Here is a 12,972-nt window from a genome sequence, read left to right as displayed (position 1 = left end):
CACCCATGGCAGAATTGCCTGGCTGTGTCCCGTCCTTGGGCTCCACATTACATTATTTGGGCTTCCAGAGTTAATTGCAGCCCATGCCCTTTTTAAATGTTAGTGAAGGGTGCAGGTTGATTGAGTTGTTTTTGTTATCTATTTTGTGATTTTATGTTGTAACTGCCCTGAGACCTGCGGATATAGGGCGGTATACAAATTTACTACTACTGCTGCTATTATTATTATTATTATTATTATTATTATTATTATTATTATTATTATTATTATTTCTGGTATAAACAGTGCTCTATTACCCCCTTCCTCCTCCCGCTTGGTGGGGTTCCTTTGCCCCATAGCTGTGCGGCAGACATGAATAAATTCAACAGGTGCTTAATTCCCCCCCCCCCGCCTTCTCCAGAAGTGCAGCAGTGGGAAAACTTCACCTGTTGAATGTTGAATTTCTTTGTTCTCTATAGCAAGGGAAAACACCAGAGTCCTGAGCGGATGAGGGAGGGGGATACTGGCGACCCTCTTGAAGGCATATAACAATATGTGAATGATCTGCCACCCCGCTCACCTGGCTCCAGTAAAACTCCCCCCCCACCGACCCGTCCTTAGCTATCCAGTGTCTGGAAATAACGGCAGTCTCCTCCCATCCTCCTCCCCCGAGACTTACCTGCTTCTCCCCTCCCGCCTGACGCGGCGGCGCGCCTCGGAGCCTCCTGCCTCGGCCTCAGAAAGGGAAGAAGCGCCCGCGTGGTGTTTCCGCGTAGGAGCCGCGTCTCCATGGAGACCGCCTGGGCCCCTGAGGTAGGTGGAGCTAGAAGGCCGGAGGCGGCACTGTCTCAGGTCAGGCTCGGCGGTCTTCGGAATGGGCGCACACGTGTTCGCTGGGGGACTTAACCTATTTCCCGACCGCTGTGAGCTCCTGCCTCCCCGCCGCGGAGCTTATTGTTCCCACGCTTGCTGGGGACACCCCCCACTGTCCTCCCCACTTTATGGGGGGCAATATTGGCTGAAAGCTGTTTCTCACATACACACATCCATGGGCGTAGCTAGGGTTTTTTTGGGGGGGGCAGGACTTGCTTAGCGGAGGCAGGACTTTTGTGGGGGGAGCAGGACCAACGTGACTGGTCAGTTAGTTAAGGATTTCTGTTGTTTTGCTTGATCTGGGGGGGAGGGGAGCAGCTGCCCCTTTGTCCTCCCCTGGCTATGCCACCGCATCCCACAGGACACAGTGCGAATCGTAATAGCCCACTGGGGTCTCCAAGCACTCGTGCCATCCTGCTGGAGGATGCATCGCCAGCCTGTCATTCTTTGTTGTTCTTGCTGGAAACGCAGCCAGAGAAATGTTCTTCAAAGCAGCATATAGTCTTAGCAGCTATGTGCTAGGTTTTAAAACACTCAAAACTCAAGAGATTGTGATTTTCCCAAATACACCTAAGAGGCATTTGGAAGCTGTTTTCTGCATCCCTCTTAATAGCCTCTACTGTGGAACTACTGAGTTGGACACACTGGTTACTGTTTGCCATTGCCAAACCCCAAGTTACTGGACTAGGGCCACACGAGATTGCGAGAATTGTTTTCGGCATGCTGCCTATGGAAGGACTTTCCTAAAGTGAATCCAGAGCAAGGGAACATTATTTGCAATCTAATTAATGCAGTCAGCTTGATCCTTTTGACAATCCCACAGGACAACATTGTTGGCATATGCCTGCGTCAAAAACAATGGGGTACAGCTTGGGGTGTGTGTGAAGTCAAACCATTGGAGAATCACACCACTGCTGTGGCTGCAGAAACTGTTAACTGGTAACTGTTTTTGCTGTAAAATAAAAAAATCCTTCAGTATCTGAAGAAGTGTGCATGCACACGAAAGCTCATACCAAAATAAAAACTTAGTTTGTCTTTAAGGTGCTACTGAAGGAATTTTTTTATTTTGCTTCGACTCAGACCAACACGGCTACCTACCTGTAACTGTTTTTGCTGTGTTAGCAGCACAGCAGTGACCTCTTGATATGCAAGCTTGGGCAGTGTGTATGGAGGTCCTGGGCTGCCAGGCGACAAGACCAGCCCTGCCCCCTGGCCTTGCTGATGCAGATTATACAGTGTCTGCTCTTTATTGAGCTTATAGTGCTTTCGTGTCCACCAATCATCATTCTGCATCTTTCACTTCATTTCCAAATCACTTTCCTAACTGCAAAAAGTAATGGGGGGTGGGGATTGATTTGCTGTGGCTCAACACTTTTATGCACTTTAACAGGGCACAGCTATATCTGATTGGGGTCCAATTCCCATCAGCTCCAGCCAGCAAGACCAATGAGCTTATAGGTGATGGAAGTGGTAGTCCAGCAACACCTGGAAGTCCACAGCTTTGCCACCTTTATGATAGGTACACATAGCCTTAGAACAGGGATCAGCAAACTTTTTCAGCAGGGGGCCGGTCCACTGTCCCTCAGACCTTGTGGGGGGCCGGACTTTTTTTTTTTTTAATGAACGAATTCCTATGCCCCACAAATAACCCAGAGATGCATTTTACATAAAAGGACACATTCTACTCATGTAAAAACACCAGGCAGGCCCCAAAAATGAGATGCATTTTTAATAAAAGGACACATTCTACTCATGTAAAAACATGCTGATTCCTGGACCGTTCGCGGGCCAGATTTAGAAGGCGATTGGGCCGCATCCGGCCGCCGGGCCTTAGTTTGGGGACCCTGCCTTAGAATGTGTTGCAGTAAATCAGGAGCAATTTGCTAGCTCCTCCATCCCCTTTCTTTTTTCTTTTTTTAAAGGTGCTGGGGCTTGCAGTTGTTAGAAGCCACCCTTCTTGAGTTGGCAGTACCGGTATATCATCTTCAAATAAAATATGTATGGAGGCAGCTTACAGTTAACCCAGTGGCAATGTAGGATAGGCTCTCTGCACATGTCCAGGGGCATGCTTGCTACTTTCAGGGCTCCAATTGAGACATTCATGCTCCCTAACTTTTACAGAAGCAGCTCTCATTTAGTATACAGAAGTAAGATTCTCCATCGACCCTTCAAAGAAGCTTCACAATCTTAGTCACAGGGGAGTTCATGAGTTATCCAAGGGAAATATAGACACAGACACACAATTATACCTTAGTGAGAGAAGATGGATTTATTTCTCCTCCTTCCCCAACAGTTACGCAACTCCTCTACAGCAAGACTAGATGGCTGCAGCAAACTGACAGAACTCCTTCCTGGTTGTCATTCAGCTTACGTATCTACACCAGAGTCAACAAACCGAGATATTTTTCTGAATGGTAAGATAAAGTCTGCTTGCCCTGGTGCAAGTTGTGGAAATGTGAGGTTAATGTATTTCTGAAATGCTTCTCTTATTTCTAATATTTCTGCTTCCAGGCTATCTTTCCAGTCTGTCATGCTTTCCAGTTGTTGGCTAAGAGTCAGGATCTCACCATTTTTCTTGCTCACCTCGTGTGACACCTCTTGCAACTGAGCCTCACGGAGATTTTCTGCGTTTTGGATGAGTTTCTCAGTTTCTTCCTGAAACTCTTTCTGGGAGATTTTAAAGGCCATTTCCATTTCATATTTTTTCTCCACGGACAACTGCTGCAGGTTCTTCTGATAAATTTCATTGGCAAGCTCCCCAGCTTTCCTGAATTGTTCCAAAAACGTTCTGGGGGGGGGGTGAGAGAAAAGATCATATGATAACTTCAACATAATTTCTCACTACTGGCAATTTGTAAGGCAGTCTTGTGTGAACGGCACATTTCTTTTAGCTGGAGGAAAAGAGAAATGCTTTCCAATAAACTGGAATAAATCTGTACAGTAGTTGGAAACCAGATAGCAAAACTTCGAAAGGCCTAACCCCCCCCACCCTGCCCATCTTTACTATCAGATTCTATTAAATCTGGTACTATCCAACAGCACACGTAACAGGGAGTTAACTCCACTGATCACATCAGCCTTGTTTGCAAATCACAGCAAGCCCAACATTGGCTTACCAGGGCTGTATCAACATGCAGGCTTCCAGGAGGAGCCTAACCTAAAAGAGGCTCTTTTACCAAGCTAAGAATTGATTTAGCATGTCACCTGAACCTCGGCTTGTGCTTAAGTGCTCTCCTCAGTAACCACAAGCTACATCCACACAATCCCATTGGCATCAAAATACCCCCCATCAATTTAATCCAGATTTACTGCTGCCCATGTCCCATTTGCAATATCTCAGAGACCCATTAGCAAACCAAGCCCCCTTTGGAAAGCACCTAGTGCACATCCAGCTCCTGCAGATCAGTACTCTATTTGCAGATATCTGGATGCAAACAATGTCAGGTGCAGCTCTCTTAAATCCATCCCCTTATATTCAACAGGGATGGGAAGCCCAAGTCCCTCCAGGTGGCATTGAACTCATTATCCCATCATCCCCAACCAGCATGGTCAACCATCAGGTTTCCTCATCGCTGCTTTAAAATATGAAATGGGGTTGCTAAGCCAAGTACTTGTTTTGCTCGTCAAGCATTCCAGATATTTTGTTCCTCTCTTCCTGCCTAGCTTCACCAACGGCTTTCGACTTCTCCATCGCGAGCTCCAGTATGAGTCGTTGAAGTTTGTGTGTCATCCGCTGCTCAGCAGCTTCTGATTCTCTCTTCAGTTCCAGTTCTAGGTGATGGAGCATTTCTATCCTTGTGTTCTTCACAGCCTCCTGCAGCAAGGTTAGAAAAACAAATTAGAATAGGGAGGGAGGGATTAGGTTGCTTCATCCCTGTTTTAAACAAGACGAGCCTAGAAAGAATGCACCATGCCTTATAAACCACTTTGGATGTAGAAGATGCAAGTTCAAAAGCACCAGCCACATAGCTTACTGAGGTTATCTTTCTGGTGACTAGTTTTATATATTTATGAAAAATGAAATATACATTATGAAATGAAATATGAAATTTTACATTTTAAATAAATAGATAAATGTAGTTCAAAAATAAAGTTTTACTGCCAGCTCTTATGAGTAATAAATCGGTTTTGAACTCTCCCATCCAGTGCTTTATTTTCTAAAAAAATGTTGAGGTACTCTCATTTTCCTACTCATATTGAAATACTGCCCCTCAATGAGGCAAAACTTAGATTCAAAAAATGTTTGGGGGTATGCGTACCCCAGCATACCCCCAGAAAAAAGCACTGCTCCCATCTAAAATAACAAACGAACCCTCCTTGCATGTCAGAGAGGTTTCAGCTGAATCTTTACCTTGACACTCTAGATTTTCATTCATGGTGGTGTTGTTTTTTTAATTCAGCAGAGTATTCAAGAACAATCCCCCCTCCACCTACTTGTTACAAGAGAGATTGTGCCACATGCAGCTTCTGCATGTTTATATAGGTTTGGACCCAAAATTCCATTCATAAACAAAGCAGATTTCAGTTCATGGAGTGGGACTTTTTCTGCTTCTCCCACCCTTCCCTCTATAGCCCCCTACTGCCTTCCCAAAAAACTGGAGGGGGGAGACCCTTGGGGAATGGTGTGGGACATACTGTGGAGAGATCCAGACATGGGGGTGTCAGTTGGTGGGAATACGTCCCCACACAACTCTGGATGCAAGGCATTGTCTCTTAACATGTTGCAAACAAAAATAAAACGACTACTGACTTGTAATGCTTTTTCGTCTTTCTCTTTAAGGGCTTCAATATCTTGCGCATGTAGAGCAGCTGCACGATTGAGGGCATCTTCCACTGCATCCTCTCTTTCTGTTGCAGCCTACAAAACAAGGCATAGCCATGAAGAAAACTCTGCTTAGGACATTCTGATGCTGCACATCAGCTAGATCGCTCTGGGTGATATCCAACTAAGTCATAGTCAAAGCAGACCCATTAATATCAATGACCTTAAGCAACAAGTCCCTTAATTTAAATGGGTCTGCTCAATGACTTAGTTGGATATCACCCTATATTTATTATTTCCCCATTAATTTTCTTTTTTAAAGCAGCCGCACAGCAATAGTTCTCATAAGCAGCAGAATAGAGGATATGCCTGTGTTTGGGCTTTACCACTCCAGACTAAAGGTGGCAGCTTACACAACTGACTGTTCTTCCATACAAAATAAATTCCCTGTACAGTGGTACCTTGGTTTAAGAACAGTCTGGTTTAAGAACGATTCGATTTACAAACTCCGCAAAACCGGAAATAAGTGTCTAGTGTCCTGGTTTGAGAACTTTACCTCGGTATAAGAACAGAATCCAAACAGTGGAAGGGCACTGGCGGCGGGAGGCCTCATTAGGGAAAGCGTGCCTCAGTTTAAGAACGGACTTCCAGAATGGATTACGTTTGTAAACCAAGATACCACTGTACAGAGAAGTAGCAGGGAGAAGGGTTTGGGCCTCGTCAAATGTCTAGGTCTTCTATGTGAAGGGTTGTGGGCATAGCTGCCAAGTTTTCCCTTTTCTCGTGAGGAAGCCTATTCAGCATAAGGGAAAATTCCTTAAAAAAAGGGATAACTTGGCAGCTATGGTTGTGGGTTTGCTTGGTTTTTTTTTTTTACAGCAAACAGGTGTGCAGGGATTTTATTTCTACAGCAAATCATTCAACTGTGCACATGCCCACCTGCAGTCTAAAAGTGGTACAGCCCAGAAACATGTTGGCAGAACGATCCAAACCTTCCCCCCCCCCCCAAAAAAAAATGGGCAGGCAGAAGTGGCACCAGAAGAATTCACATTAGCCAGTGGAAAACCCCTAAACAGGGCTTTCTGGGGAAGGTGGTGAGTTGGCACAAGAGCCATTGGGCAAATGGTCAGGGAAGACAGCAATATCTGGAAGACCACAAATTCCCAATTGCTGCCACGAAAAGACAGCTGCTGCTGTTTCTACATGGCTGTTGGCAGTAGTTTCCCCTTGCATCCTGTGTTACTCAGGACCCTGCTGCACCAGCAGAACCAACGTCAAGCACACAGGAGAGCAGCAACAATGCACTAAAGGGATGAAAAGTTTGCTTCTGTGACACTATACAAAGGCGGCTTGGGACTTCATGCCATGTTTCTCTGCCGTCTATGGGAGACGTCAGCATCCTGGATGAGAAGATTAGAAGGAAACACCGTACCATCAGTGTAATGAGATGTTAAGGCACTTAAAGACAACGAGCCACAATGCCTAAACAAATGTAGGATCAGAACACTGAACAGTTTTGGGAAGCAAGTGCTGGGATGTGTCATGGCACACAAGCCCTACGTCAGGAATGGGGAACCTGTGGCGCCTCAGATGTTTTGGACTCCAACTCCCATCAGCCCCAGCAGTTGTCCAACATCTGGAGGGCTACAGGTTCCCCATCCCTGTCCTAAGTGAAGAGCTGCTGAAGAGGCAAGGCTTGCCGTTTCACTCCCTCTCCCTACTCCAAGATAGAGTAATGAAATTCATATAAAGTGGGAAATTCCATCCTCACAGTCCAGATGCTGAGTTCAAAGAATCCCACCCCCCTCTGCTTGCAGTTTTTCTAACTCTGCTTTCGAAGGTCACAAGGTCTTAGCTCACAGCGCTGGGTAACCATGAACTTTATTCCAAAATGTTAATATGCTGCAAAACTTTGAAATTCTAGGTTACAACTAGAAGGATAGGAAGAAGACAGTGATTCATTGTTTTGTCAATGTAATTATTATGCTATTCCTATGTAATTTGTAAAATTTATTTTCTAAAGGTACTATATTGCTGTATTACTTTGCTTTAAGTTGCTCTATCTTCAAATTTTAAAATATCATTATTTTCTACATGAAGATAATAACATGCCTTAAATGAAACACTGTAGTACACCAATAAATCAATTGATTTGGTTCAATTACAATATTTAGTCACCTGTGGTCTTTGGCACTGGCTTATGCTTTATTCCCTGCCATACTGGGTTGCTAATGAGGAAATCTGAACCCTGATCTGTAACACTGGTGAGTTAGATCCCCAAATTAACACATCAGAAAGATAAATACAGAACTGATCCATACAATGGTATTTTTATTCAATTATTTTATTATGTAAATAAATATTTATATCCCACATTCAAGAACATAGTCTTGAAAGGGTGGATTACAAAATAAACATTAAAAGCAATACAATACATCGTGAAACCTATAAAACTCATGTAATCATATATAGCAAGGTTAGGCAAGTTATAGCCCATATTGTTGGGCTGCAATTCCCATCATCCCTGAGTCCACTGGCTATGCTGTCCAGGGCTGATGGAAGCTGGAGTCCCTCAGCCTCTGGAGGGTCACATTTTCCCCATCCATGTATCACATATTTCTGTAAAATTTGCTGTCTACATTATACATCAGTAAATATTCGCAGAAAGGCCCCAGGGCAACAGAGTAGATAAAGCGATGACAGCATAACAGTTGTACCTGAAGCAATAGTCTAGCTTGCACTTTTTCAATTCGTTGTTGTACTTCTGCTTCTCTTCTATCTGCTTCTGCTTGCTTAATGTCAGCTCCCAATTCTACGTATGCCAAAAAACAACAACGCCACAATTGGGGAACATAACGCTACAGGTTATACATAAACTAAGCATGCCACCTGTTCCTTTGCTTGAACATTTAAGATAAGACGCTTTCTGATTTAAGGTATTTTTATTTAATATTATTCAACCATGTATAATTTCCTGAAGGCTGGTGCACCCCCCATCCTTTTTAATGACTTGGGTTGATTTCAGTATGTAAAAAATAATTACCCAGATCAACTTGCTAGCAGATTTGACTGCTCAGAATGATAGAATTGTAGAGCTGGAAGGGACCACAATGGTCACCCAGTCCAACCCCCTGCAATGCAGGCATATTTCCCCCCAATGTGGGGCTTGAACCAACGGCCCTGAGATTAAGAATCTTGTGCTCTACCGAGTGAGCTACATCAGAACACAAGCAAGCACTAACATCAGGCTTACACCTAGAACCAGCATTGGCCCCATTCAGGAGAGCCTTTGTAGGATTCACACGTAGTAGGCATGTGGGATTCAACTGCTCTCTGGGCCTAAGCTTTAAAAAGGCAAGCCACAATCTGCACCATGTATCACAATCCAAGGAGTTCCACAGGGCACACAACAGTCCCCCCCCCCCACAGGCACGAACAAATTCTGTGTCGGCAACTATGGTGGCCCCGGCTGTGCGTATCTTTGTAGCTGGCTTTTAGTGCATCTGCTCTGCATGCAGAAGGCCCCGTGTTCAATCTCCAACAACTCCAGATAGGGCTGGGAGAGACTCGTTTAATTTACTGGAGGGCCGCAATAGACAATGCTAAGCTAGGACAGACCAATAGTCTGACTCAGTATAAGGCAGCTTCCTATGTTCTGTGCTTCTGCAGCAGCAGCACTCCCTCACCAGCAAGATGACTTCCCATTTGAAGCAGGCACTCTGCATTCCCACCCCACAGTGCAGATGCCCATTCTTCCTTTTCAAAAAGCAGAAGGGAAAACCATACCAACCAGGCACCTACATGAGCAGCTGCAACATGGAGCACAGTGCTAAGGGTGCAGTTCCAGCAATTGGCACTATAGGGAGATGAATGAACATTGCATCGAGTGGTACTGGGCTTTTGTCAGAGACTGGGTTTTTGGCCACTGGGAAGCAAGATCCAGGAACCAGTAATCGGTGGTCACAAATCAACTCTCCATCATGTCCCTCACACACTTACATCTTTTTATAAACTAAAAGCCCTTCCCCTAACTAACAAAAGTATTTTTACCTAACTAAGGTGCTCTTCCCTCTCGTGTTTGTGGCCTTCTTTCTGCATTTTCTCCAGATTTTACTCTTATCCTATTTAACATGGGGATTACTGCAACTGTAATTACTGTAATATGTATGGATACACCTTAAGTGTATCTGAGAGATCAATGTCTGCATGAAAACAACTGAGGACCAGATATATTGACTTTTTGGTGGACAGGCATGAGTATCTAAAATTAAATAAAGTAACTAACTACTTACCCAATATATCTCTGTGTGTATAATACCGAGTTTTGTAAGGCTTGTATTCTCTAATCCGCTCAAAAGTCTCTGGTCTAGGAGGTGGTGGAATTAGTTTTGAACAAACAGCACAACAAACAAATGTGTCAAAATCTGGATTCCTAATCATGATTGCAGTCAAGATTTTTCCTCCTCCAATGACAAGTGTGGACTAGATGAGGAAGCGAAATCTTAGTTCTCATAGCCTAAACTGAATTAATTGTCTTCTTAGAATCTGTGCATGTTAGTGGGAGAGAGAGAGAGAGGTTTCACCATTGTTTGGTGAGATTATTTGATGGCAAGATGGTACCCGCTTCAGCTGCAGCCCTGGTGTTAAGGAGCTCTGCCTATCATGTGGCTGTGAGAGGTCTCATAATATAGGCTAACTTCTCACCCAGTAACCGTTGCTAGGCTGGGTAAGCTTTGCTCACAAAAGCATTTTAGATCCTTTAAATGAATAACTTTAAAAAGTTTTGTGTGCTCTCCAAAGTAGTTTACACAGGATAGTCAAGCATTTAATAAAAGCTTAGGTTATCTTCCAGATAATATGACAAATTATGATGCTTTTTGCTGCTGTTTAATTGGCTCTATTCTATAGGTTATTTATTGTATGGCTTTTATTATTATGTATTGTTCTTTTTCTGATTTTCTGTTATCCTTTCTGCTCTTAAAAATTTGTAAGTCGGTGTAGCATTCTAGACACACACACACACACACACAGAGAGAGAGAGAGAGAGAGAGAGAGAGAGAGAGAGAGAACAGGCATGTGTGTGTGTGTGTGTGTGTGTGTGAGAGAGAGAGAGAGAGAGAGAGAGAGAGAGAGAGAGAGAGAGATAGATTCCTAAAGGTGCTTATTCTCAGAATATCTGCAACAGTTGTTCCAAATATTACATTTCTTAATAATGCTGGGTTTTTATTTGGTACAGGCAATATCGTTTTTCCTAGTTATTAAAAGGGATTATATTTCAAAAGTAACATCCATTATTGCCTAGAAAAATGCTGGCTTTCCACACAAAATCCTGAAAAGTCACAAATCAGAAAACTAAATATACCACTTATTTGTGTCGCCTTACATGCAGATCATGTGCAAGCCATGCATTTCTTTAATCCCATTTAGAAGTCTTCCGCTTCATATGTCGCTTTCCCTCGCTGTCAATAGCTTCATAAAGATCTTTTTTATTCTCTTGTTGTGCATGCAAGTATCCAATGTAGGCTACACAAAGAGTAATCGTTACAAGCCCAAAAGCCATAACTGGTTTGTTCTGTGAAGATAAGAAAAAATACACACTAGTATTTAAATCCATAGTCATTGCTCTTTTGAAGTATATCTACATAACTACTGCAACCAAAATCTTGGTGCACTTAACTCCACTTTACTTCATAGATTTAATGAAGTTTACCCAACTCCATAGTCAAAACATGTATTTATAGAATGCTTAAATGTAGACAGTAGCTAGTTATTAGATCATGAATGTACATACACCATAACAATTTCCCCATTCTGTGAACATTAAAAAACACACTGGAGATAGTTTGGCTCCCCCCCACCTCCAAATATGCCACACACTTCTGATTAGCTAGTTACCAACTTCATTTCTTTCCATCAAAGCAAGTGTTGCTTGTGAATTAAAAAAACAACAACCCAATCTATAATTAAATGTAATATGTGTGTGTGCATTCATTACATTACTTATCAAGGCTATTTCTTAAAAAGCTACTTACAGGTTTAATAAAGAGTTCTGGGTTCACAGCACGGAACAAGGTGGTAGTTCGGACACTTCGGAATCCGGGAGTTCGATAGTCTTTCTCTTTGGGTGCTTCATGTTGTAAATCTGGAGGCTGAGGTGCTGAAGACATCTTACTGCTGCATAAAACAGTTTGGTTTAGGTAAGAGCTCGCTTAGGGGTTCTGTTCTAAAAACATGTATAAAGGTAAAATGTACAATACACAGCTTGATTCGTGCTGGAATCCAAGGCTGTGACTGAGGGAGAAGCAAGTTCTGTTAGGGTGTTATGCTCCTTCCAGTAGCACCTTAGAGACCAACTAAGTTTGTCACTGGTATGAGCTTTCGTGTGCATGCACACTTCTTCAGATACACAGTGTGCATGCACACGAAAGCTCATAACAATGACAAACTTAGTTGGTCTCTAAGGTGCTACTGCAAAGAATTTTTTTATTTTGTTTCGACTATGTCAGACCAACACGGCTACCTACATGTAACTAGGGTGTTATGCTGTGAGCCCTTTCCTCTTAGGCTCAGGTTGTATTTGTGTAAATAAACCATAGGAGCAGCACATGCATTTCAACTCCTACAAATCCTGCCACAACTACAGCCAGAGTGTTTAGCCAGTTAATGAGTTTTCCCCACCACTTTGAAAGCATATTATTTATGTGTATTTCAAGCCCATCTGGGTCCCAGCTTCAGCTCCAGCCTGAAAGAAGGAACATGTTGCATAGTCTGTTCATATCCATACTTTACCTGGCAGTAAATCCATCCAATCCCAGAGCAGTTTATTTCCAGGTAAATGACAATGTGAGCAGCAGCAGGCCTTACATCTTCCATCAAATATAATCCCAGCCCTCTCGCTGTGGGAGTTTCACTACCAGAAGGTTCAAAACTTATATATAACCTCACCTCAAGTTTTCTAGGCACTGTGCAGATATTAAGAAAACAAGTGGCTCGCTACCCACTTTGCAGAGAGAGCAGGCATAACAAAAGTGGGGAAAACTAGCTGTAGGTCACCAAGTTGCACAAATATTTATTGAGCTTCTCCCCACCCCAACTTGCGCCTGTCCTGGCTGGCAAGCAACCTTGGGACCATGAGTGCGCGCGACCCTCTTGATACTCCATTCCAGACCCACAAGCTCAAAGCCAGCTGACTAGAGCACAAGCCCCACACCTCCCTCAACCTGGCACCGCATTCCATACTGCAGCTGCGACCTGAGGGAAAGAAGGGAGAGCGGGGCACCTTCGGGATCTGCTCCTCGCACGGGGCGGCCTAGGGGGAAGTCGTCTCCTGCTCGCTCTCTCGCTCGCCTCCGAAGCCT

At 43.7% G+C, this 12,972-nt stretch overlaps 3 protein-coding genes and 1 long non-coding RNA gene across 11 annotated transcripts in view; 1 reads left to right on the top strand and 3 right to left on the bottom strand.

The window, feature by feature from the left end:
* Window positions 1-1,221, bottom strand: part of CFAP206 (cilia and flagella associated protein 206) — a 20,352-nt gene extending 19,131 nt beyond the window's left edge. The window contains exon 1 of one of the 3 annotated variants that reach the window (XM_035109428.3): window positions 659-1,221. The gene's annotated coding sequence lies outside the window, so the exon portion shown is untranslated. Of the gene's footprint in view, window positions 1-425 lie in introns of all 3 variants that reach the window. The other 2 variants (XM_088665972.1, XM_088665973.1) reach the window with 2 other exon arrangements.
* On the top strand, window positions 658-4,990 carry LOC148686227 (uncharacterized). 2 transcript variants are annotated; one of them, XR_015948927.1, is made up of 3 exons: window positions 658-792; window positions 3,146-3,266; window positions 3,364-4,990. It is a non-coding gene; the product is annotated as an uncharacterized LOC148686227 (long non-coding RNA). The 2 variants fall into 2 exon arrangements; XR_015948928.1 differs by having other exon boundaries at window positions 694-831.
* On the bottom strand, window positions 3,096-10,502 carry C3H6orf163 (chromosome 3 C6orf163 homolog). The gene is made up of 5 exons (XM_035109430.3): window positions 9,907-10,502; window positions 8,332-8,426; window positions 5,603-5,710; window positions 4,464-4,666; window positions 3,096-3,640 (listed from the first exon to the last, which is right to left on the bottom strand). The coding sequence occupies exons 1-5, from the start codon at window positions 10,052-10,054 to the stop codon at window positions 3,220-3,222; spliced, it is 975 nt and encodes a 324-aa protein (XP_034965321.2). The 5' UTR covers window positions 10,055-10,502; the 3' UTR covers window positions 3,096-3,219.
* SMIM8 (small integral membrane protein 8) lies at window positions 8,332-12,972 on the bottom strand. 5 transcript variants are annotated; one of them, XM_035109432.3, is made up of 4 exons: window positions 12,894-12,972; window positions 11,647-11,788; window positions 10,998-11,186; window positions 8,332-8,426 (listed from the first exon to the last, which is right to left on the bottom strand). In XM_035109432.3, exons 2-3 carry the CDS (start codon window positions 11,779-11,781, stop codon window positions 11,028-11,030), a joined length of 294 nt encoding a protein of 97 aa, XP_034965323.1. In that variant the 5' UTR covers window positions 11,782-11,788; window positions 12,894-12,972; the 3' UTR covers window positions 8,332-8,426; window positions 10,998-11,027. The 5 variants fall into 5 exon arrangements, with proteins under 5 accessions (XP_034965323.1, XP_034965324.1, XP_088522100.1 ...); XM_035109433.3 differs by lacking the exon at window positions 8,332-8,426 and adding an exon at window positions 10,527-10,619; XM_088665974.1 differs by lacking the exon at window positions 8,332-8,426 and having other exon boundaries at window positions 10,812-11,186.

The sequence above is a fragment of the Zootoca vivipara genome, chromosome 3 (assembly GCF_965207765.1).
Source record: "Zootoca vivipara chromosome 3, rZooViv2.hap1.1, whole genome shotgun sequence".
In the NCBI taxonomy this organism is placed as follows: Eukaryota; Metazoa; Chordata; class Lepidosauria; order Squamata; family Lacertidae; genus Zootoca; species Zootoca vivipara.
The sequence above is the reverse complement of the archived record's forward strand: the minus strand, read 5'-3'. Positions and strand labels throughout refer to the sequence as shown.

What these genes read in the sequence shown, in the direction of transcription:
- C3H6orf163 (XM_035109430.3), bottom strand. Translation starts at nt 10,054, where the DNA reads ATGATTAGGAATCCAGATTTTGACACATTTGTTTGTTGTGCTGTTTGT. An exon ending in AAGCTAGACTATTGCTTCAG is followed by an intron (nt 5,711 to 8,331) that starts GTACAACTGTTA and finishes CTTGTTTTGTAG; the next exon opens with GCTGCAACAGAAAGAGAGGA. An exon ending in AAGACGAAAAAGCATTACAA is followed by an intron (nt 4,667 to 5,602) that starts GTCAGTAGTCGT and finishes ACCTTGCTGCAG; the next exon opens with GAGGCTGTGAAGAACACAAG.
- SMIM8 (XM_035109432.3), bottom strand. Translation starts at nt 11,781, where the DNA reads ATGTCTTCAGCACCTCAGCCTCCAGATTTACAACATGAAGCACCCAAA. An exon ending in CAGAACTCTTTATTAAACCT is followed by an intron (nt 11,187 to 11,646) that starts GTAAGTAGCTTT and finishes TTATCTTCACAG; the next exon opens with AACAAACCAGTTATGGCTTT.